The 26,130-nt window shown below is 46.1% G+C and overlaps 1 protein-coding gene across 1 annotated transcript in view; it reads right to left on the bottom strand.

The window, feature by feature from the left end:
• LOC142813824 (retinol dehydrogenase 12-like) overlaps positions 1–26,130 on the bottom strand; it is a 31,354-nt gene that overhangs the window by 2,398 nt on the left and 2,826 nt on the right. Inside the window, exons 2-6 of the mRNA XM_075891760.1 lie at positions 24,276–24,492; positions 12,187–12,426; positions 10,258–10,350; positions 6,844–7,038; positions 4,424–4,527 (exon numbers count right to left, since the gene is read on the bottom strand). Of these exons, the coding sequence (XP_075747875.1) occupies positions 4,424–4,527; positions 6,844–7,038; positions 10,258–10,350; positions 12,187–12,426; positions 24,276–24,468 (825 nt within the window). The 5' untranslated portion in view covers positions 24,469–24,492. The remainder of the gene's footprint in view (positions 1–4,423; positions 4,528–6,843; positions 7,039–10,257; positions 10,351–12,186; positions 12,427–24,275; positions 24,493–26,130) is intronic.

Raw genomic sequence — 26,130 nt, 5'->3', positions numbered from 1 at the left:
TATATATATATATATATATATATATATATATATATATATATATAATATATATTATGTTGTGCGCATGCGTGGTATGGTTGCGGGGACATACTGGGGCTTGGGGCTTGGGCCTACAACAGCCCAACCATTCCCGCTAGCCCGCACCACCATGAGCCACACGACGCTCTTCCGGATGGATGGATGGATTGATATGGCTGTACCCTTTAGATCAGGCGGCGGCTAGCGGCACCTAGTCGTTATACTTAGTGAACACACAACTAGATTTATCTTCTTCTCCCTTTCAATAGTGAAGTTGAGGACTGTTACTTTGCAGGGAAAAATTTAATTTTCACTCGTGCTTTGATTTCAGCCACCAATCAGATAACCTCCTTCTAGTTAATTCTACCTGCTTAAAGTATGTTTTGCCCTCCCTGTCCCTAAACCCCAGTGCTTTGAAGAACTCTGCGCCATCATCCTGAACTATAGGGTGAAGCCCTTTACAGAACATTATCAAGTGTTCGGCAGTTTCTTCTTCCTCCCCACACGCACTGCATACAGTGTCTCCCCTTCGTATTTGGCCCGATATGTCTTGGTTCGCAATACTCCCGTCCTGGCATCAAACAGTAGTGATCTACCACGATTATTATCATAGATCCTTTCCTGGGCAATTTCCAGCTTACAAGTTCGATATATCTCTAGTGCGGACTTCTTAATCATGCCAATTCTCCTCATATCGGTCTCAGCTTCCTTCACCTTTTTCTTAACCGATAACTCTTTTTGGTTTCTGGTTTGCTTCCTTCATTTTGTATCGACATTCTTCATGTACAAGTAGCTGAACGTTATTTGCCCTTCACACTCTTCGGTACTGTTGCAAATGATCAAATCATGCCTTTCACACATATCCATGATCATTTTGCCTGTTGGGTCGGTATAACTATCTATATCTTCTATGTGCGCATTCATATCTTTTAGTATAATTATCACGCACTCGCCTCCTGATTCCTCAACGTCTTTTGATATACACTCTACCATTGTCTGGTTTTCCTTTCTGACCTTTGCTCCCGTCCACAAGTACACCAAACCAAAGAGTGTCATTTGCCCTGCCAATTTTTCTTTTAGCCATAAATGTTCCTTGCACTCCTGCTTGACCCTTTGCCAGTCTGTACTTTTATTAATGAATGCCCCAATACCACCCCCCTTTCTGCTGCCTTCTGTTCTATTACAATATTGCCACGCGTAGTCCGGATTGTTAGGAGGTTGTTCCATGTCCCTAAGATGTGTTTCTACAAAACCGTATACCATCGGCCTCTCCTCTCTTAGCTGTTCTTCTATCTCTTCCCACTTCAGCCTGTTCCTAGCACCCTGCATGTTAATATACCCTATGTCTGAATGGGCTCGGCCTTCGTGGCTACGTGTATTTCTGCTCGGACTCTACCTATCTTCGATACTGGTGCCACTTTGGAATCGTATCTTACCATACCACCTGGCAAAGAGTATCCCTGGTTGTTTCCCTCGTTTCTAGCTATCCTGCACCCCGAGGATCCCGCGTGCCCCCTAAAAAAGCTACTGCGCGTCCTGCAAGTCGCCAACCCATTTCATGAGCTAGCCGTCCATCGAAGTGAATTCTGTCTCGTTGAAATCCACCACACATATGCACCTCTCTGTTTATTTTCACCGCTTCTAAGCCTTTCTCTCGACTCCTCCGCCATATCTCTTGGTTTGCGTTGACAACCACTCTTTGCAGGTTGCCGTCACGCACCGGTACCTCCGGTATTGTGCATATCGGTATACCTGTACCTGAGGAGAAGTGGCACGCATGTCATCGACCTCTTTCGCCAGTGTGGTCGCTAGTCCTGCCGTATCTTCATTTAATACATCGTTTAGATCACCTGAAATTATCACTTTCGTCTATCAGCTGCAGTTTTGAGCTTTGCGCTCGCTTGCCTCACGACTGCTTCCAGCTTGCGTCCTGGGAACGTCCCTACTGCAACCTTCTTGTCACCTCTTACCCTCTCTTTGATTGCTTCTGCGCATCGATTTAAATTCGAGTCCCCGGCGATTATCACATGCTGTGACTTTTCAGCTAGAGCGTCTTGCACGTGGGCGTTACTTAAACCTGCGACGCAGGCTGCTTTGTCCCATCCCAGCCGCGCCACTACTTCGCTGAAGCTGGGTTTTGCGACAATTGAACCGGCTGAACCTGTTTTTTTCCAAACTTGCTTGCTCTTTCTTGTCCGCCGTTCTGGTTGCCGGTTCCCTACTGTTCTTTTCGTAGGCCGCTCCTTTGTTCACCTTGGCTAGTGCTTCCTCGGCGGAATTCAGCCTTTCTCCCGTTGCCCTCGTTTTCTCTTGCTTTGTCGCCAACGCAGTCTTCAGCTCGGCGATTCTCATCAGCAGTTCACTCTGGGCAACAATCATCTTCTCTGTTTTTTCCTCGACCTCACATTGCCTACACTTCGCGTCAGCCTCTTCTTCATTCGCTTTTGCACTTGGGTTCATTTTCAAACCCACCCCGTATCCTGAACACTTTAGTCTTTTTAACCATGTCTTTCTGACACGAATTGTCCTTATGACTTGTCTCACTCGATAATTACAAAACACGATCCCTGGCCCTTTATTCCTTGCCAACTGCCCCCAAGTGGCGTGGTCATGCAATCTCAAAACGGAAAACAGCCCTGGCCGTCAGTGATACGAAGGAAACGCAGCCAAGGCAACGATGCAGCATGACCCGCATCGCGCACAATTTTAATTTCATCACGTGTGGCGTCCAGTGAGTTTCATCCAACGTCACGTGGGTCCGTATTCTGGCCTTAGTGTCCTAGAAAATGAATGGCGCCTACAGTGTGGTTCTTCAAGGCATCGCGTAGGGGAGCGAGCTATCAGATGTTCGAATCCCCGGTCGTGCGCTTCGGAAAAATCTTTCTCTTTAATTATTTTTATTCTATGCTTTTATTTATATTACCACGTGAATTTTGTTGATGTATTCGAATTTCACCCGTGAGGACTGTTTGCAGCGCTCGGTGCCCCGCCGCGGTGGTCTAGGGGCTAAGGTACTGGGCTCCCGCAGGTCGCGGGATCTAATCCCGGCTGCGGCGGCTGCATTTCCGATGGAGGCGAAAATGTTGTAGGCCCTTGTGCTCAGATTTGGGCGCACGTTAAAAAACCCCAGGTGGTCGAAATTTCCGGAGCCCTCCACTACAGCGTCTCTCATAATAATATGGTGGTTTCGGGACGTTAAACCCCACAAATCAATCAATCAACGCTCGGTGCAGATTGCGTCGCTATGTCGGAGAAGCTTTGCGATTGTTTTAAGATAATTTCGTTCGGATTGTGCTGGGGACTTGAATTAAGCCTAACTTATTCCATAGTTCAAGCGGCCACCAGTGATAAAGCGGAAATCTTCAATAGCACATATATAAAAGCCGACGCGCCTTTACGTTTGTCAGATTATCGATGGCCGACGCTCTGTTCACCGCTATCACTGTACAGCGTGAATTGCTTGTCCATTATCTTTTCATTTTCTAGGCAGAAACCCGCCCAAATCAAAAATGTTTAGCCTCAACACATCTGCTGCTGTCTTTATGGACGAGACAACCATGTAACATCTGGTGGAGCTGCTGGTTCCTTTGTGTTCCAGATGCCTACGAAAAGCTTAAAAGCAAGCCTACAGCTTACTACGAAGCCCTCGTGCAGCAGTGAGTTAGCTGCCAGGGTCGTCGTTGGGCCGACACTAAAAGATGCCAGCCAACCAGCCAGACTGCTGGATGGACGGATGGATAGACGGACGGACGAACGGACGGACGGACGGACGGACGGACGGACGGACGGACGGACGGACGGAGAATGCTCCTTCATTTCTCATCATTTACTTGGAATATTTACGAATAATAAAACATTACGTTGTGTGCATACAGTGTTTGTCACATCTTCACATGATCGACTGGGCAAGATTCACGTACGAGTCACGGTTTCCTAATGTACCTGTGGAGTTTCGCCAACTCCATGAATATGCTGTGATTTTTTTCACGTTACCACTCAATCATTAGGCTCGGCTTGTGACTTCAACGCTGTAAAAGCTCCTTAACAAATGAACGCATGTTAGTCTGTCTGACGGCGTCTACTGCGTCCGTGTGTTCCGAGAACGACCTTTTCGAGACCGAGACCAGCGCTTGTGGTTTAAAGTGTTACGCAGCGAAAGCGATGAGTGCTAGTGTAGACGAGTGACCATCGCAATGACCTCTACGATTCGTTGTACTATGGTTACGGACTCGCGAGCTGCCACTAGAACATTCATGAACCGCTGGGTGTGCAAGGATGCCTTTCGCGTTCTCTCAGCTGCATTTTGAACAGGTAAACGACATCCAATTTGGTTACCTGGTCACGTGGGCAGTGATACTCATGAAACCATCCCTAACGCCAATGAACGAAAAAGTGGGCAACTCACCTTTCCTCCAATAGCCAAGAGCAAGCTGAAGAAAAGACCTCCGGGCGAGTTGGTTGCGATGTCCGTCTTTACATCGCCAGGGTGCAGAGCGTTCACTGTGACGCCTGCGGAGAAATCCAAACATTCATCATGCATTGGTACATTCTATAGCCAAGGCTAATTGTCATGGTCAGGCTTCACACAATTGAATTCAAATCGATATGCAGAAATTGCAATGGTTGACAGTCATCAGTGTGTGATATGGATCCAAGTGAATCGAAAAGCTCTTGAGCGATCTATACCACTTGAACACGCGGTTAATCCGCGGAGTGTTAAATTTTCAACACAGCACAGTGCGTATGCTACGGCCACATAGAAAAAAAGGGTAGGTGTAGGCACACCCATGACATTAATACCACTCATAATATACATACATTACCCCTCCCGCAACCGCTGTCCCCAATTTCTCATTATCATCTATGACAATTTTCTTGAGTTTCCTCCTACTTATCACATCCACTCTTTTTTTTATCAGTTGCCTTAGGAAATTTGTCACGGCAATGTTCGGGCCCTCATGCACGGCTTTTTGGGAATTAATTTCTGTATGTATACTTACATTAGGAACAACATTCATATTGTTACGAGGTCACTGACTTCTGTATAAACGCAATTACAGAGGGACAACCTCAGGCGAGAATCACAATGACTGATTGGCACACTCGCGCGCCTGTCAGCTCATTCTGTCCTTCATCTTCCTTTACTTCGTAACAGGAACCCCAGGCGTTGGAGCGCTTGGGGTTCCTGTTACGAAGAAATAGGGTTTCATGCGCGAAACATGAACAATGTCAACAAGTGACGAACTTGGTGTCGTATTGGAGTGCAATGGCGCTATCTCGTAGTTGACGTCGCTAACTTTACGTAAGACTAATAGGGTCCTGCGTATCGAGACAAAAGTTTTTCGGAGAGACCTACACGGCGACACGGTGACCAGAGGAGCACGCGGTCACCTGGGGCAAACGTTATATTACGATGCCGGTGGTCGTAGCGGGCTTTTTGCATATCCTGTGACCTGGTGAGACGAGACTGGTCAAGTTTACGAGCCATGTTAGCCCGATCAATGGCTTCGCGAGCGTACTCGTAAGTTCGAGCGTACTCGCAAGGGTTCAAAGTTATCAAAGTGCGCATTTTTCTGGTGTATTGTTTCCAGTGCTCTTGTGTTTGTGCACAACCAGTGTTGTATTGTCTTTTTACTAGCGGTTATTTTCTGTGGAATAAATGTTCGCGTTCAATTGCACGTGAACAAATTTGTTTTGCTGGGTGCAGTAACAGGTTCAAAGTTACCTAACTGTGTATTTTTCTGGTGTATTGTACCGAGTGCTCTTGTGTTTGTGTACAACTAGTGTTGTATTGTCTACTAGATAAGAAATGTCTAGTATGTCGTCTTTAAGTATGTTCCGATTGTTCAGTGTTTGTATGCAATTAACGCCATTTTTTCAAAATGTACTAACTGAATTTTATAAAGGCCTCGAGGCCCCTTCAAGCATTTCTGCCTCCAGCCACTCTTAGACGTTCTGACAAATATGTCGTTGTACAAATGTGAAACTGAAGACTGTATTGTGTATCCAAGAACTGATGTCCTTCTGCTTTTGTCTCGTATGAGACTGGCAATATCGAAAATAAATAAATAACTAAATATATGTGCAGTTAAACGTGGGAGCATCAGTCAGTGCCACCAGTAGCCATTACAGTGCGTATGAAACTATCATCTTTTGTCTGTTGGTGTCCCGTAGCACGTGATCTTATTACGAACTGGTAGCTGACCAATAATATCTTGGCTGAATGCATGAAGGCTGCCAGAGCGAGTACCTTTACTATAAAAAAAATTAAAGTCAAAGCCTTTTTTTTCTGTTGAATAGACAGACAATGATGATTGCTATCAAAGTTATTTAGCTCTCGTGCGGTGTATACTGCAATATTATTCACTCTCGTGTGCTCGTAATTTACGATTGTTTATTGTTGTTGATTGGCAGATAACTTTGATCGAGTACAAATTACACTTCCTGGGGTAATTAGCAAGTTTTTTTGTAGGCTTATTAGCTATATACTCTTTAGTGCACCTTTTATCAAAGCTCTGTAGTGTATTCCCCCGTCCTTTTTAGTTGTGAATGGTTTCAATTTCGTTTCTCCCCCCTCCCCTTACAGTGATGCCACAAAGTGCCACAAGTACGACATGACTAAAACAAATGTGAACGATCTCTGACGATGACAACCACATCTAGATGAAATTACTGGATAGCGCGCGTTCCACACAAAGAAAGGTACTGATAGTTTTTTTCCCTCATGTTAATTTCGTGCCAGCCCACATTCACGCGAACTGGCCCAGTAATGAATTCTGTTAAGGGCAATCTGGCTATTGGCAGAGAGAGGCCTTCGGTGCGTACCAGTGTGGCGTAGCTTGTGTGCCAGGGAGCGCGTGAAGGCGACCTGGGCGAGCTTGCTGCAGGCGTACGAGTAGGTCGGGTGGCGCACGGCAGTCAGGCCGCGCGCCAGCTTGTCGGGATCGTCAAGAGTGCCCAAGTGGTGCACGGTCGACGAGACGTTCACCACCCGGCTCGGTGCACTCTTCCGCAGCAGCCCTGCACACCAACATCGTCGTAATGAAAGGCACAGCAAGTTTATGTGCTTACGTGGCATTCTTACGGAAACATAAACTGGGGCCGAGACTTCGAAAATTGAAAGGCACTCGGAAGAGCAATATGTTACCCTGTGGTCGTACTACTCAAGCTGGACGCTGGCCACCATCAATTCGCAACTGAAACTACATTGAAACAAAAAACACGTATACATATGAAAGCACACGCCATCTGCACATCCCTTGAATTCGCATTCTAATGAACTGCCGCTACAATTAAACAAGGATTCTGTGCCGAGCAAGAAAGACAAACTCGTAAGTTCAAACGAGACAGAATCATTCAAATGACAGGCTTTGAATTGCACCTTCTTTGTTCAGGTGATGTATTTCTCTGCTTCTGGTTTTTCTTTTCAAAAAAATTTTATTAGAGAGTGTGCAGTGATTCCCTTTTCTTTCTTCATTTTGTGTTGGTGTTTCAGGTGGAACGCTATAACAACTCGCCTAAATGTCTACGCTTCTACTGCACGTGACGTACGGCTTTTCTGACCCCCATGCATTGTAGTCATAATTGTTTGAGTCTGACGTCCCAGACCCACCGATAATAATTGTCAGAATTGTTCATCCAGAAACCGCGATATGGATAATGATAGACGTTCCCGTGGAGGACTTTAGAGGTTTCGACCAACAGGCTAACGTGCACCTAAAGCTATAGGTGCACAGACCCCTGACATTACACCTACGGCCGCCACGGCCGGGATTCGATGCCGTGACTTCGGAGTCAGAGGTCAATCATCATAACCACTACATCCAACGCAGCGGGTAAGGCTTGCGTTGTCATTCGGTACCGCGACAGCCCTTTTGAAGCTTATCTTACTGGTTTAGTAGACAGTATCTCTTCAACGCCGCCTATTCGGAACAGGTTTAGAAGTCTTCGGCGCCAATTATACAGCACCACTTCATCCTTGATGAACCAAGCCACGATTGCCGTACCGAGAATAAGTTGTGAGATTGCGGAAATACTACATCAAATGTGACGCCGCGAAAACGTGTCTCAAGGCTCCGGTGAAAGGAAAACTTGGCTTTGTTCAGCAAACAATAGGTCCCGCCTCGCCAAGGTCGACTGCTGCTAAACGAGTGCTGCTTGTGAAGTGCCCTCAGCGAGACTCTATTGCAGCACTCGAGAAAAACAAAACAAATACATGAGAAGGCTGCGTTTAAAAAAGGCTTTCCTGGTGTTTTCACCTCTTCTAACAAAAGACAAGGGCTTGTCCATTTTGCTTTCTGACCAGGCATCCCGTCTCAAATCTGGACTCTGCTTTCTAGCATCTGCACATGAGCAGTTTTTTTGTAGAAAAGCTCATCCTTTGACAAGCAGAGTTCGCCAAAACAGGCCGCGCCTTTCGGCAGTTTGTGAATACTTCAAAAGAAGGTTCACTCAAACTATAGAATAGCACAGCCGTGCGACCATTTGCACTGGCAATCTCAAAGCGACCCTACGCCTAGTTCAGTGACGATGTGCGTATACGATTGTACGCATAAAACATGGAGGCGCGTACACAAACCACGTGTTTGACATTTGTACGGGCTTCCTGAGTGGAAAGCTGTCGGTCATTTAACTTCATTGTGCCGAGTATAGCTCCCGATACTCTGCCATGCTCGAGAATCGTTCGACGTACTGCGGTACAGGACCACTGTCAAAGGTGTTTTCCTTTGCTCGAAACGAATACAACCACAAAGCAAACCGGGTATATGTGTATAGAGGCTGCGGTTTGATACTTTTTATGCGAAAATTGAAGTTTACTAATTAGAGAATAATTGTATAGTTAATTACTCGCTAATTAATAGTATCTACTAAGAGTCGCGTCAAACAACGTATTGCCCGGCTTTCTTTCTTGGGATGCAACATTGGATACCTTGAAGTTATGCTGCGTGAACACCATTTCTACACTCCATCAGGCGCCGCGGAATGGATCAGTGGTTGACGCCTCGCTTTCATGACACTCCATGCGAATTCGCACCGCAAGGAGTTCACACCTGCTCGCATTGTCATCACCCGGTAAGATAAGCTGACTTCCTGTTCCTGCACATTTTATTGGTTCAGAGGTCGTGAGGCCGCGATATCAAACAGCGAGCGACTGAACCAAAGCAGTGGCTTTGTGACTAACTTGGTCGTGAAACAAAAACTATAGTCGCATGAGTGAACGAGCCGTAAGGCTTATTGTGCACGTGGGATCGCGATTTCACGTGTCAGCATCAGCGAGAACGCGCGGGCTACCTGCCGTGGTATCCTATAGTATAGGTGGCTTGAAAACACGTGTTCACTTTCTGGCTGTCTTTCGCTGTGGACTGAATTAGAGAACACCTGTGTAGTTCACGTGTACGTAAAGAAGCCCGATGTCTTTCGGTGCGTATCATGGTTTCAGCGCATGAAGCACCAGGAAATATTTTTAGACAGTAATCGAGGGAATTGACAATTGAAGAGAAAAACCAGAAGGATTCCCAGAAAGCCGTAGCCAAAAAAAAATGAGAAAGAAAAAAATTGTCCGGGAATTCAACATGGGATCGGCGGCTGCATTTCGGGGTGGTCACTCGGCTTACAAGGTAACCACTATGGACTACTCGAAGCACATAGATGAGACTGAATATGACCACATTGTAGAAGGACTGCTCCATTACATCACAGTGCCTTCAAATGAACAATACGAAGCAAAAATTATTAAAAGACACACTCTCAACTGATACATCATTGAAGAATGGTCAAACGTGCACAGAGTACGAGGAACCATGATATGCACGAAACACACAGATACACCAAGGCATCTTCAACATAATCAAGGGTGACATGCACCAACTAGCCCTACAATAAGTTTTACTAAAGGCAATTCCTGTGCAGAGAAGGCTTAACGAATTTTCTTGTGCATGTAGTCACTTCCAGTGGCTCCTCCTATTCTTCGAATTTGCAATCTCAGCATCAGAACGAGCCCACAAATAATAATAATAATAATAATAATAATAATAATAATAATAATAATAATAATAATAATAATAATAATAATAATAATAATAATAATAATAATAATAATAATAATAATAATAATAATAATAATAATAATAATAATAATAATAATGACAAACCTGGCGTGCGTGGCCGGGAAGCAGCTAGTGAAAATAGGTATTACCCTTCAAGTGTCTCGAAAATGGGCTGAAATCTTATCGTACTTACCGAGGAGCCTCATCGTTAACAAGTAGTGGCTGAGATAATTGGACTGGTAACACAATTCATAGCCGTCTTCAGTCAGCCTGACCGCTTTGGAGTCTGAAACAAAAGGGAAATAAATGTAGGCTTTACATTCTATGCCAGCCAGTTTCATCCTGCCTCGAATGCTGGCCACCGAGAAAGAGAATATGGCAAATCATATGAATTCCTATAAGACACGTGAATGCCAGCTAGCATGTTATGCGTATTGCTAAGAGCCGCACGAAAGTGTCACAAAAAGTGACAAAGTTGTTGCGACGACAAACTGGAAAAAAGTGGGCATTCAAGCTTGAAGTGTTTTCGAGAGCGTATTTCGCGGTACAATGTTTAGGGTTGGTTCAAACGATGAACACAGGTAGAATAAAACTCGAGGATGATCTCGCAACCTCTACAGATCGCGAGATTGGCCCGTGGAAGCAAAGGCTGCTTGAGTTCACGAGTTCACTTTCAAAAGAAAGGCGTTTGCTGAGGCTATGGCTTTTGCTGAGAAGAAAGATGATGCAAATAACTGCCCTCGCGTGCTTTGGTGCACGACGTGCCGCCTAATTCGCAATGGGAGTGATTTGATGATGCTCTGACCTAACCGCCGACAAAAGTTCAGGAACCGCCTTCGGGGTCCTTTTAAACCGTGCATATATTCACGCATTATGTCGAACACGGTTTCTCTGAACATTATTTCACTGGGAATGTCGCAGTAGCTGCTGATAATAGTTTCAAGAGTTGACGTGTCCCCCTGAGAGATGTCTGACTGCGCACCCAACAGGTAACCATGACGGACAGTTGCACTCCCTGCCCCCCCCCCCCCCCACCCCGTTTTTTGTTCTCCTAGGGCGACAAAAATATTTTCGAATTATTTATACGGTAAAAAATATATGAAATGTCTAATTATTTACTTCGCTTCTATACTTATCTTTCGGTTTTGAGCCTCGCGCAAACCGTACATTTATTTACTACGGAAGACCTCGTGGCAGCTCTTGCGTTTTCGTTTATTAAGAGAATAAGCGTTGTCGAAATGAAGCAGGACCATACAAAGTAAGTATTTGAGTCACTATAAGCGCTAACTCACTCACATTTAAAGGTAAATTTGCTTTATTATCCATACTTCAAGCCATCGTTATACATAATACCAACCACAATAATTAGAACTGTCACTTACATACGTGGTAGAATATATGTTGATTACAATCAACATTATCAAGAGGTATGTTTCGTAATTCGGAGCAGAACAGTAACATTACAGTAATAAATTTTGTGCATACAGCAATTTTGTGAATACAGCATACATCAGGTCTGGTTACCAGACCTGATGTGGTGCTCAGTTAAGAAACTTTCCCGCGGAATTTTGTGACTTTACCATGACAATGAGAAATATGGCGTATATAGTGGAGGACTCCGGGAAGTTCGACCATCTGCAGTGGTTCATTTTAACGTGCAGTGACATTGCACTTCACACCAGCCTCTAACTTTTCACCTCCATCAAAATGCGACTGCCACGATCGAACCCACAGCCATGCGCCATAACCACTGCTCCACCATGACAGCCATTTAAAATACAAACCTCTAACCAAAATTGGGCACTCTATTTTTTATTAAATATTTTCGATGTGGGCTCCAAATAAGACCCGCATATTGTAATGCTGGCTGGACTAGAATTTTGCACCCTGTTAATACTCTGGTCAATGAAGCACGACTCTGTTTCCGTTTAAAAAAATACCACGTTTTCGAGTGCAATGCTGCAAACACTTTCTATGTGTGGTTCCAAACTTAAATTGCTTGTGAGTTTAGCTCCTAAGTATTTCACTTCCTGCCTTTTACTTTTCTTTAATATATAGGCCTCGTAAATAGTATAAGCGGCTCAGTCCGGTAGAGCACAGTACGTTTAGCGGCACAGCATACCTGTGACGATGCCAGCGTTGTTGACGAGTACGTCGAGTCGCGACTCCGTCTTCAAAACGTCGTCGCAGAAGTCATTCACCGATTTGAACGAGGCGAGGTCTAGCTCCTTGATGACCACCGACTGTCCCGTGCTCTCGAATATCTCCCGGGCTGCCCGCTTGGCCTTGTCCATGTTGCGGCAGGCCAGGATCACACGGGCCTTTCTCCGTGCTAGCTCCATGGCTGTGGCCTTACCGATGCCTGTGGTTGTCACGAGCACTGCTCAATGCGGAGCATTCTTCGGCAGTTTCAAGAAAACATGCGAGTCAGCAGGGACGGCACACCAATGGAACTCTGCAAGTAACTGTGAGAAAACTTGTGCGCTTCTCTCTTTCTCTCTCTGTCTTATATATATATATATATATATATATATATATATATATATATATATATATATATATATATATATATATATATATATATATATATATATATATACATTTGTTCTAATTCCTTCCCCTATACATTCCTCGTCATTATCGTCTGTTAGATCTCAATAATATGTGTGTGTGTGTGTTTACATATTGTGTGTCATGCGTGCTATTTTGACCTATATTAGTATTTCAGCCGCACAGACTGGTTGCAACGCTATATATGGTTGCAACGTATATATATATATATATATATATATATATATATATATATACACATTTGTTCTAATACCTTCCTTTATACATTCCTCGGCATTATCGTCTGTTAGATCTCAATAATATGTGTGTGTGTGTGTGTGTGTGTTTACATATTGTGTGTCATGCGTGCTCTTTTGACCTATATTAGTATTTCAGCCGCACAGACTGGTTGCAACGCTATATATGGTTGCAACGTATATATATATATATATATATATATATATATATATATATATATATATATATATATATATATATATATATATATATATATATATATATACATTTGTTCTAATATCTTCCCCTATACATTCCTCGGCATTATCGTCTGTTAGATCTCAATAATATGTGTGTGTGTGTGTTTACATATTGTGTGTCATGCGTGCTATTTTGACCTATATTAGTATTTCAGCCGCACAGACTGGTTGCAACGCTATATATGGTTGCAACGTATATATATATATATATATATATATATATATATATATATATATATATATATATATATACATTTGTTCTAATATCTTCCCCTATACATTCCTCGTCATTATCGTCTGTTAGATCTCAATAATATGTGTGTGTGTGTGTTTACATATTGTGTGTCATGCGTGCTATTTTGACCTATATTAGTATTTCAGCCGCACAGACTGGTTGCAACGCTATATATGGTTGCAACGTATATATATATATATATATATATATATATATATATATATATATATATATATATATATATATATATATATATATATATATATATATATATATATACATTTGTTCTAATTCCTTCCCCTATACATTCCTCGTCATTATCGTCTGTTAGATCTCAATAATATGTGTGTGTGTGTGTTTACATATTGTGTGTCATGCGTGCTATTTTGACCTATATTAGTATTTCAGCCGCACAGACTGGTTGCAACGCTATATATGGTTGCAACGTATATATATATATATATATATATATATATATATATATATATATATATACACACATTTGTTCTAATACCTTCCTTTATACATTCCTCGGCATTATCGTCTGTTAGATCTCAATAATATGTGTGTGTGTGTGTGTGTGTGTGTTTACATATTGTGTGTCATGCGTGCTCTTTTGACCTATATTAGTATTTCAGCCGCACAGACTGGTTGCAACGCTATATATGGTTGCAACGTATATATATATATATATATATATATATATATATATATATATATATATATATATATATATATATATATATATATATATATATATATATATATATATATATACATTTGTTCTAATATCTTCCCCTATACATTCCTCGGCATTATCGTCTGTTAGATCTCAATAATGTGTGTGTGTGTGTGTGTGTGTGTGTGTTTACATATTGTGTGTCATGCGTGCTATTTTGACCTATATTAGTATTTCAGCCGCACAGACTGGTTGCAACGCTATATATGGTTGCAACGTATATTGACGCGCGTATGTGCCAGTGGTGAGGACAACGAAGGAGCGCGAGTGTCTTTGGCCGAGGGCAAAAGACGAAGAAGTCGTTGCAGTCTGTTTCCTGCGATCGATAAATCGTATTTGTTTGAGGCGCTTTGTGTGCTCGTCAATCTCGCGTCGTCACACTGGTGGAAGTGTTGGGTACGTCTTCATGCTTGGCACCCCTTCGCGGACCCGACATTCAAGCCCGGAATCACTACCACCCGTCGACACACCAGTCCACCGTTCCAGCCGCCGTCTGCGAGGCCTAGCTCCCGAGCTCAATCCCTTTCCAGAAACTGCCAGCAATCGCTTGCCTCCTTCAACCACCATGGCCACTGCAGCTACATCGCACATGACACTTCAGAATCCCATGATTCCTGACTGCTTTCATGGTGAGACCTATGAAGATGCACAAGACTGGCTGGACCAGTTCGAACGCTGCGCGAAGTACAACCAGTGGGCCACCCCAGAAGACAAGCTCGCGAATGTCTACTTTTACCTGAAAGACAACGCCCAGACGTGGTACATCAACAGGGAAAGAAGCATGGCTACGTGGGACGACTTCCGCAACCAGCTGATTGACACCTTTAGCAGTCTTGACAGAAAGGAGAATGCGCAACGTCTCTTGGAAGCTCGAATTCAAAAACCAAATGAGAGCGTCGCTATGTTCGCCGAGGACATGACCCGTCTTTTCGGCAGGGCGGATCCCGAGATGCCGGAAGACAGGAAGCTGCGGTATCTAATGCGAGGCGTGAAGGAGCAACTGTTTGCTGGGCTTGTGAGAAATCCGCCAACAACAGTAGCGGAGTTCACGAAAGAAGCCACAGCTATTGAACGGGCCCTACAGCAACGGTACCGCCAGCAGAACCCGGTCAACGTTCGAGCGAGCAGCCCTGTCACGACTGCGGCGAGCCTCTGCGACAACGACAGGCCTCTGCGGGAAGTCATCCGGGAGATTTTGAGGGAGGAGCTTCGGCAGTTTGGTTTAATTCCAGCAACTGAACCGACGCCGGCATTGTCTTTTGTCGCTGATGTTGTCCGGGATGAGGTCCGCCATGCTCTCTCTTCATCCGGCTATAATGGTGTGCGACGACATTTTACTTATGCTGATGCAGTCCGACGCCCCGTCGTCGCTCCTTCAGCACAGCAGACCCCAATGACTGGACCACCACCAACCCTGCAAACACAGCCACTGTCAGCACCGACTACTTTCGCAACCTCACCGATTCCTCCGACAAGACGAATGCCATATAACCAACATGCCCCACAACGTAGCCCCACAACGTGGCCCAATAGTGAGTCTCCACTTACCTACCAGCGCCGGAAAACCGATTTGTGGCGTACCGCTGACCGTCGACCGGTATGCTTTCATTGTGGCGAAGCTGGGCACGTCTACAGAGTTTGCCACTATCGCGACGCTCAGTACTCGAGATTTCCTCGCTACCCTGATTAGATTGCGTACGACGATCAACGCATGTACAACTACGCCCATGTGAACACACCGCCGCAGAATCCAGTAATGCCCAGATCACGTTCTCCATCTCCTGCGCGGCCCAGTTCACCTAATCGTCGCAGTTTTGCCGACGTCACCAGGGGCAGGTCCCCTAGCTCGCGACGGGGAAACTAGACGCAGCGACCTCGGGGGGTGGGGTTGCCAATATTCGAAATTCCGAACAGCACCCATTGCAGACAAGTGACAGCTCGAAGCCATTGATACCGAAGAAGACGACAGCAGCGACTAATTCGACGAATGAGACAACTGCCGACGTAACCGACGTTATCAGCGCTGACCTCGTCGTTCACATTGACGGCCACCAAGTGACGGCACTAGTGGACACTGGCTCCCACTTTTCTATAATAAGCCTACAGCTAGCCGAAAGACTAAAGAAGGTGAAAATGCCATGGCAGGGACCCAATATAAGAACTGCAGGAGGTCAGTTGATGACACCGGTTGGAAAGTGCACGGCCTGACTTTTCATTGCTGGTTCCACCTTTGTCGCCACCGCGTCATTCTCCACGAGTGCTGTAAACAGCTCATATTCGGAATGGATTTTTTGCGCGAATACGGGGCTGTGATTGACATCCGTGACAGAAGCGTAACGTTCACTGTAAGCTCGGAGACTGCTACAGATGAGGAACACCAGCCACCTCGCTTCCGTAGTGCCGATGATGACATCATACTGCCGCCATGAAGTTGTTCTCTCGTATCCGTACACTGTGACAAATTACAAAATGGTACTGGCATCGCTGAACACATCAAGGAGCTCGCATTCACTAGCAGCATTTCTGTTGCCAGGGCTGTCATCACTGTTATTGACGGATACGCTGAACTGCTATTGACAAATTTCAGCAGAGAACGCCGACACATAGTTAAAGGCACGGCTATTGCCTATTTTGACGAACTCTCGCAAACAGAAGATTGTCATTTAGTGGAGCAAGCAGCAGCGCCTACTATCACTACACCGACACCTGTAGACGTTGGTCCAATGTTATCTCCCATTGAGCGAGACTGCCTTCTCACGCTGATCAACAAGTTCCACGGCTGCTTCTCATCCACATCAAGAGTTGGTCAAACGGCACTGACGAAACACCGCATCATCACGGATTCCGATGCCAGACCCATCCGGCAAAATCCTTATCGAGTCGCCCCAAAGGAGCGTGAGGTAATTCAAAAACAGGTGAAAACGATGCTAGAAGATGGTGTTATTCGGCCGTCTAACAGTCCTTGGGCATCACCTGTAGTACTCGTCAAAAAGAAGGACGGTAGCTTGCGTTTCTGCGTCGACTACCGTAAGCTTAATCAGATAACAAAGAAGGACGTCTACCCTCTGCCGCGTATTGATGATTCATTGGATAGACTACGAAACGCACGCTACTTTTCGTCTATGGACTTAAAAAGCGGCTACTGGCAAATTGAAGTGGATGAGAGAAATCGTGAGAAGACCGCCTTTGTTACGCCCGACGGACTTTATGAATTTCAGGTTCTTCCTTTCGGTTTGTGTTCGGCGCCAGCAACATTCCAGCGTCTCATGGACACGGTTCTGTCGGGACTTAAGTGGCAAACCTGCTTGGTGTACCTCGATGACGTGATTGTCTTTTCGGCGACTTTCGAGGAACACTTACGAAGGCTCGAAGCAGTTTTTGAAGCAATACGCTTGGCTGGTCTTACTCTAAAACCAGAAAAGTGCCACTTCGGCTTCCACGAACTTCGATTCCTCGGTCATGTCGTGAGCAGCCAAGGGATCCGACCCGACCCGGATAAAATTGCCGCCGTGGCAAACTTCCCGACGCCATCAGACAAAAAATCAGTGCGACGTTTTTTAGGACTCTGTGCCTATTACCGGCGGTTTATTGCTAATTTTTCGCGCATCGCATGGCCATTGACACAGCTTACTCGGGATACCCCCTTCAGATGGGGCGAAGACCAACAGCAGGCATTTCACGAGCTTCGTCAGCGAATGCAAACACCCCCCGTGCTGGCCCACTTCGATGAAGACGCGCCCACAATACTTCATACAGACGCTAGTAATGTGGGTCTTGGAGCAGTGCTCGTACAGTCGAAGGACAATAATGAAAACGTGATCGCCTATGCCAGCAGGACGCTGTCCCGAGCTGAAGCTAATTACACTACGACGGAAAAAGAATGTCTTGCAATGGTATGAGCAGTCCTGAAGTTTCGTCCTTATTTGTACGGCCGCCCATTCACCGTTATCAGCGATCACCACTCTCTCTGTTGGTTAGTCAACTTGAAAGATCCGTCTGGCCGCCTTGCACGATGGAGTCTTCGGCTCCAAGAATTTGACTTCACTGTTGCCTACAAGTCGGGAAAACGACACACCGATGCCGACTGTCTTTCTCGGTCTCCTGTTGAGACGGCATCCCCGGACAACGACGATGACGACGCGGCCTTTCTCGGAATTGTGGACACTGCCACCTTTTCTCAACAGCAGCGTGGCGATGCTGAGCTGCTACCACTTATAGATTACCTACAAGGGCGAGTGAATAGCGTTCCGAAGTTATTTGCGAGAGGGCTGCCGTCGTACTGCTTGCGAAATGACGTTCTTTATAAGAGGAACTTTTCACCCACCGGCAGCAGCTACTTGCTCGTCGTTCCTTCTTTGCTTCGCCGTGAGGTACTGCAAGCCTGTCACGACGAACCTACCGCTGGTCACTTGGGTTACGCAAGAACATTGGCGAGGATAAGGCAGAACTATTACTGGCCAAGACTTACCGAAGTTGTCAAAACTTACGTGCAGGCATGTCTAGATTGCCAGCGCCGCAAGCCACCATCCATCAAACCAGCTGGCCTGCTGCAGCCTGTTCGAGTGCCGGCGACACCGTTTGCACAAATTGGCATGGATTTTTTGGGTCCCTTCCCAAAGTCTGCCACTGGAAACAGGTGGATAATTGTCGCCACGGATTACCTGACCCGATACGCGGAGACAGGCGCTCTGCCACGGGCAACGGCAGCTGAAGCGGCGCAATTTTTCATCGAAGCCATCGTCTTAAGACACGGTGCCCCCGAAATAGTCATCACCGACAGAGGTACTGCGTTCATGGCCGAGCTTTTGGACACCATTTTCCGACTAAGTGGTACAGCTCACAGGAAGACAACGGCGTATCATCCCCAGGCCAACGGGCACACCGAACGCCTCAACAAGACCCTGGCTGACATGATAAGCATGTACGTAGATGTAGAGCACAAGAACTGGGACATCATTTTGCCCTACGTCACGTTCGCGTACAACACGGCTCGTCAAGAGACCACTGGGAAGACACCCTTTAGTCTCCTTTACGGACGCGAGGTTACAACAACGTTAGACGCAATGCTCCCTCATGAAAATGATGGCAATGAGACAGACGCCGAAGAGTTTACCCAGCTAGCAGAAGAAGCCAGACAACTTGCCAGGTTGCGAATCACCAAACAGCAAGACGACGATGCCAAGTATTACAACCTCCGGCACAGACCCGTCATATACAACGTGGACGACAAAGTATGGGTCTGGACACCTGTTCGTCAGCGTGGGCTTTCCGAAAAGCTGTTGCGAAGATACCTCGGACCCTACAAGGTTCTGCGACGCATTAGTGACGTAAACTACGAGGTTGTTCCGGACGGCGTGCAGTGTTCAAAGCGGCGCAGACATTCACCAGAAATTGTCCACGTGCTTCGGATGAAGCCTTACTTTCAGTGACTAACTGTGCAGTTTTGGTTTCGCCTTGCTTCTCAAACGTTTAACATCGGGACGATGTTTTTTTAAAGAGGGAATAATGACGCGCGTATGTGCCAGTGGTGAGGACAACGAAGGAGCGCGAGTGTATATATATATATATATATATATATACCTTTGTTCTAATACATTCCTCGGCATTATCGTCTGTTAGATCTCAATAATATGTGTGTGTGTGTGTGTGTTTACATATTGTGTGTCATGCGTGCTATTTCGACCTATATTAGTATTTCAGCTGCACAGACTGGTTGCAACGCTCGGCGTATAGACCACGCCATAATATTTCAGAACCACCTAGCCGCGGTGTTCTAGTGGCTAAGGTACTCGGCTGCTAACCCGCAGGTCACGGGATTGAATCCCGGCGGAGGCGGCTGCATTTTTGAAGGAGGCGTAAATGCTGTAGGCTCGCGAGCTCAGATTTAGGTGCGCGTTGAAGAACCCCAGGTGGTCGAAATTTGCGGAGCCCTCCACTATGGCGTCTCTCATATTCATATGGTGCTTTTGGGAAGTTAAACCCCACATATCAATCAATCAATGTTTCAGAATTTTTGCTAATATTGTTTTTATTGATTGTCTGCAGCTTACGCGGCCATCATCGTTAAAGATTGAATCTTCGTTGACACATATGTATAAAAGCTGGCGCGCTTTACCACTTGTCAGATTATCTGTTCCCCTATGATCAGTGTATAGTGTATATTCCTGCTTGAGTTTTCATTTCCGGGACACAAGTTTGCCTAAATAAAGAAACATGACATCTTTTGGAGGTGTCGTTTATGTTCCGCGCGACCACGTCAAGCTGTGAACACAGCCCAAGTCGCAAAGAAGACATAGACGCCAGCCCCGACCTGTGAGCCAGACGCATTCAGCAAAGTCGAAGAACGGAGTACGGGACCCGGAATTCGATGAGACCCGGAAGACAAAGGCCGTGTCCACTACGGCCACAACGATGACAGGCCTAGTGCCACCGCTCGCGACAGTCAGGCTGCAACAATGCAAGGAGCCGCCAACCTAGTGTGGATCATCATTTGAAGACCGTAGAGGCGTGCGAACAATATCTACGTATGGCCAATTGAAGTGTACGGCTTCAATATCTGGAGCAGTGAGGTCAAGCTACGGCACATCTATTTGGCCTCGGAAGACGTTGCTGGGACCTGGTTCTAGAATCAAAAGAGGGCACTAGTAAAACTCCCACCATCAGGTCATCTTCTACTACTCATACAAATCACAATACTCGTGACTGAATACACTTGAATCTACGCATATGCCGCCACTCTCAAAAGACACACGCACCCTTTTCTACACGAGCAATAGAGACGGCAACATCCAGACGTTCTTGCGACACGATTTCGCACTTCTGAGGGGCCGATGTTCATCGATGCTGCCGATTGCCACGCCGGCAATTTTCTTGCCCTCTCAGTTGTAAACTCGCTAGGCCATACGGCTGCCTCTATTTACGCTTCTTCTTTTGAGGAGGCGAAGGAAGCCGCATAATTCTCAAATGTGTGTCCACGGACACCAAGGCGCCTTCCAAGTCATTTTCGGGGTCCGCAAAACGCAACCTCAAGCAAAAAGAAAAAGGCTTTTTCGGGAGCCCGCTATGTCCTGTGACAGCAGCCCGTTCCGCTTTTGTGTGGTGTGTTTCACCGCTTGTTGGTATTGCAATGCGGCGGAGCTGACTCCCGCTGTCCCTTTCCAATGAGATTGCTCTAAAGCTTTTGTTGTGATTTGCAACAGGATATGATTTTTTCAAGGTTGTATATGTGACTAACGAAGCATAGGTATAGAAACCACTTGAATGTGGCTGCAGACCACCAGACCACACAAGTTATTGACAAACTGTTGAGATCCGGCGTGACACCTTAGTTCAGGCGTCTCAAATGCGCGTCCCGCGAACCTCTTGCTTGCCGCCTGCACATGACTGTTTTCACTCCAGTTTTTTTGTATTTTCTTGTGAAAGTATGTTCATGCGCCACGCGTACAGGACAGTTCTAAAGCATTGTTTTCGTAAGGCACCTCGCGTGGTCACCATGTGTTCTTGCATAACCGTGAAACAACTCTATATTCAAAAGTTGGTCTACAGGCTTTAGTCACATTGGAGATAGGTACGGATATGTTGCTGGAATGTTGGCGCCAAACCTCCTTCAGAAATAACCCGTATCTGAGATATGGGAAAGGTTATTTTTAGGGGCAAAGATCCTTAAGCTGTGGGTCGTGCGTCCGCGATGTATGTATGTATGTATGTATGTATGTATGTATGTATGTATGTATGTATGTATGTATGTATGTATGTATGTATGTATGTATGTATGTATGTATGTATGTATGTATGTATGTATGTATGTATGTATGTATGTATGTATGTATGTATGTATGTAGGTAGGTAGGTAGGTAGGTAGGTAGGTAGATAGGTAGGTAGGTAGGTAGGTAGGTAGGTAGGTAGGTATGTGGATAGCCACCTTTCGTTTAGTCCTTGGAATGTCCGCTGGAAGGCGGTACTTCTATGTGATGAATATATGATGAAAAGATGCGAGATGGCGGTACTCGGGGTGTCCACTAGATGGACGGATGAACGGATGCATGGGCGGACCGACAGAGAAGCAAATGGACGGACGCGTGGACGGACAGACAGATAGATGCACGGAAGAACGCAGGGACGAACGCAGAGGCAGACGCACGGACGGATGGGTGGATGCTTCGCCCCACTCATCATCTTTCAATCCGTGGATGTGCTGTGATTTTTTCCTTCAAATGGCGAAGTGTGTTGACACTTTCTACAAAACAAACGTCTGTGGGTGTAACATCGGCCGTTTCAAACTATCATATATATATATATATATATATATATATATATATATATATATATATATATATATATATATATATATATATATATATATATATATATATATATATATATATATATATATATATATATATATATATATATATATATAGCACGCCCACTGCAAGTGCATTTGCGCAGCGCCCACAAGGTCATAATTATTCTTTTTGCGAATCAGCGAAGGGACCACTAGGCGTCCGCAATGCAACACACGATTCTACACAGCTGCTCACGTTCTAGATGCTTTTGCTGCTGATCGTGATGATTAGATATGACAGCGCTTCATGATGGGTGGTCCTTTACGACACCCACTCATGGCGAAACTCCAATGTTTTGACACCTGACATGATTCTACGCTTCTGCCACGCAATATTACGCGCGTCAATCACATCCCGTGACATTTAGAATGACTTTCGTTCTGAAGTAGTTTCCAGAAATGGCGTGCCTCTACGGTATAGCACCTGCTTGCTGCACTGGAGGCCCGAGTTTGATAGGCTCTCGCACCGAAGATTTTTATTACGTATATTATTTGCATCTTTCTCTGATTTTTTTTTGGTCATGAACAACGTTTACTTTTCGTTCACAACCAACGCCAACACTGAAATTTCAGTGACGCAACTTCTTTAACGCCATTGTGGTAAAAAATAATAATGTTTTTACCTACCTCACCATGATAGGTGTAGTTTAACGTCTCAAATCCACCATATGGTTATGAGAGACGCCGTAGCGGAGGGCTGCGGAAATATCGAACAACTGGGGTTCCTTAACGTGCACCTAAGTATGAGCACACGGGCCTACAACACTTTCGCCTCCATCAAGAATGCAGCCGCCGCAGCCGGGATTTGGTCCCACGACTTGCGGGTCAGCAGCCGAGTATCCTTAACCACTAGACCACCGCGGCGGGGCTACCTACCTTACCAATTGAAACGTATGCGTCTGAGCGCATACGCCAAGATAGACGGACAGAAATGGTCAATGTACCTTCGGCTGACATAGAAAAGTGTTTGCATTTAGTAACGTCAGAAACTATAAGTCACCAACACACTGGTAAGAAATCTGTGACGTCGGTAAGCTGTTCAATCAGGTTGCTCGCTTGTCCGACGTCGCTCGCCCACGCAGCGGGCCACGAGCAAGAGTGCCCGAACATTGATATCTATAGCGATTCGCTAAATTCAAAACCACCTGATAAACTGTACACATTACGCAGACATCTCAATTTTCACATCTTTATTATTTATTTAGTGCAAAATTGTCAATGCCGTGAGCGCCCGTTTAAATGCTTGAAGACGAGGCGCCAGAAAGATGCTTTCAGCGTGGCGCATTTTAAACCTCCTATCAAGTTATACAATTCACTAGATCATCAGAGAAAGACGAAAGAGCTTTATTTAAAAAAAAAGCAGGCAATCGCGTCAGTCATTGCTCGTCGCCTCTAGCCGTCGGCCAGAATTCCTTGAGACAATGGTGCTTGACTAATGATGTTTTCCTGAATGTTGGGACCTGGGCTGCGGAGCAGGGCCTCCCAGGATTTTAGAATGTGTGAACCATCGTCCTGACTCGTAGTGTAACGATTCCATTCTATACAGGGGCAACACCCATAGTCTATTTCTTTTAATGGCACGCATGCAGTCATGGTAACCAATCTGTATGGTGTAAAGAAACCCGGCTGGACATGCGGTGAGACCAACGGGAAGCAGGTTTCTTGGAAGGCACAACGAGAGACACGCATACCACGACGTTGTTCCTGCCATGAAGCGTTCGCGTGGTGTGGAACCATTTCCGGTATGAGCCCAGCTTAGGCCAAGTAAGGATGTGAAGTGTAGCGCCATCGTAAAACACACACGAATCAAATCAAGTCAAAGGGCATGCCGAAACGAGACGCTCACCTGCGTTAGCACCCGTAACGACCACGGTCTTGCCTTCCATACTGGCCTTGGATCGGCACACTCCTTTGCGCACCATGAGAGCGAGTACGCACAACGTGCCCACTTGGAGCAAGAACAGTGCCTCGCGCACGGTGCGCCATATGGCGGCGAACACCTTCTGGTGGCTGGCCGTCGGCAGCTCTTCGACGCCCATGGTCCTCTTCACGCTCGGCTGTTGCTGCACAGGCAACGCTAGTCATTCGCACATTTCGGCAAGACAGACATATTTGGGGTTCTCTGTTAGTTAACATTTTCAACCACGGAGCTGTTTAAGCGTGGCAATATTCCGGGCGACGTTGGCGCAATCGCAGGTGGGTATGCGCCACCCGCCGAGCGATGGCGTCACCATGCGTCGTCTAGCAATGCGTTGGAGGTAGAAAAGGAAGAGGAGGGGAGAAGGAGATCAAATAAAATTTTTTGGTGAGGTGTGATTAACATTGGGTTCCTACGATCGGAAGGCGAGTCTCGTGTCCACAGGCTATCCAGGTGCGCTAGGCCATCCAGGCACGCTATAATAAACATATGATTGCGTTGCTGTGGGTGAAAAAGAAACGCAGCAAAAGAGAGAGTATTAGAGAAAGAAACAAAAGTAGAAAAAAACAGATATGTAAGGAAGGCATAGCATACCCATGAATAGCCAGGGGGTGGGAAGGTGAGGAGGAAAAGAAAGTAAATAAAGAGAACAAAGCATTGTATAATTCTGTGTAGGTTAGAAAAAGTGTGGCAAAGAGATGTGATGTGGAGGTGAATAGGACCGATGTTATTGTGAGGAGCAAGGGAAGGAGGAGGCTAGAGGGTGCGCCATATAGCACATCCATGTACAGTGTAGCATAGCAAGGGATGGGGAAACTATATAGGCGTGTACGTGCGCCAACAGATTTTGGGGTGTGTAGATTTGAGCCCCCTTCCTCCTTCTCACATGGATACGCCACTAGACGTGACCGTGGATGGATGGGTCACGTGACTTGTGACGTGATTCTGATCCCTCCGCAGCGGATATGCCCACATGACAGGAGAGACTGCACGCTGCAAGCGAAGATTTCGTCATTGGTCTGCAAGGTTCGCAACGGTGAATTGGGCTTCCGTCGCTTCACGAATCGCTTCGCACGAACCGTAGCGGGGACGTGGGAACGGGTGACGTACTGTGACGTAGTACGCAAACCCCGGGGTCGAATCGCCATTTCATCTGTCGTGTGCACACAGCTTTAGAAGGCTGCCGGATCCTCGACACACATTTGCTTCTTGCGCTTGGTCATCCGGGCCTGTTCTTGTGCCCGGACTGCAACATCAACCCGGCGAACGCGAGTTCTCTGAAGCTTCTGCTGCCTGCGCTGTTCTTCAAAAGTTCACTGCTGTTCGGGAGTTCGCACTACCGGTGGTACCCATGTGGTGGTTAAAAAATTGAAACTGTTGCGCGAGCTCGACGGAATGGCTGTGATGGGATGAACGACGTCGCTGACGGCGCAGCCAATGACAGCGTGCTTGAGAGAGAACGACTTAACTGACGGCGCAGCCAATGACAGCGTGCTTGGGAGAGAACGACTTAACTGACGGCGCAGCCAATGACAGCGTGCTTGAGAGAGAACGACTTAACTGACGGCGCAGCCAATGACAGCGTGCTTGGGAGAGAACGACTTAACTGACTGCGCAGCCAATGACAGCGTGCTTGAGAGAGAACGACTTAACTGACGGCGCAGCCAATGACAGCGTGCTTGAGAGAGAACGACTTAACTGACGGCGCAGCCAATGACAGCGTGCTTGGGAGAGAACGACTTAACTGACGGCGCAGCCAATGACAGCGTGCTTGAGAGAGAAC

The sequence above is a fragment of the Rhipicephalus microplus genome, chromosome 1, assembly GCF_043290135.1.
Source record: "Rhipicephalus microplus isolate Deutch F79 chromosome 1, USDA_Rmic, whole genome shotgun sequence".
Classification (NCBI taxonomy): Eukaryota; Metazoa; Arthropoda; class Arachnida; order Ixodida; family Ixodidae; genus Rhipicephalus; species Rhipicephalus microplus.
The sequence above is the reverse complement of the archived record's forward strand: the minus strand, read 5'-3'. Positions and strand labels throughout refer to the sequence as shown.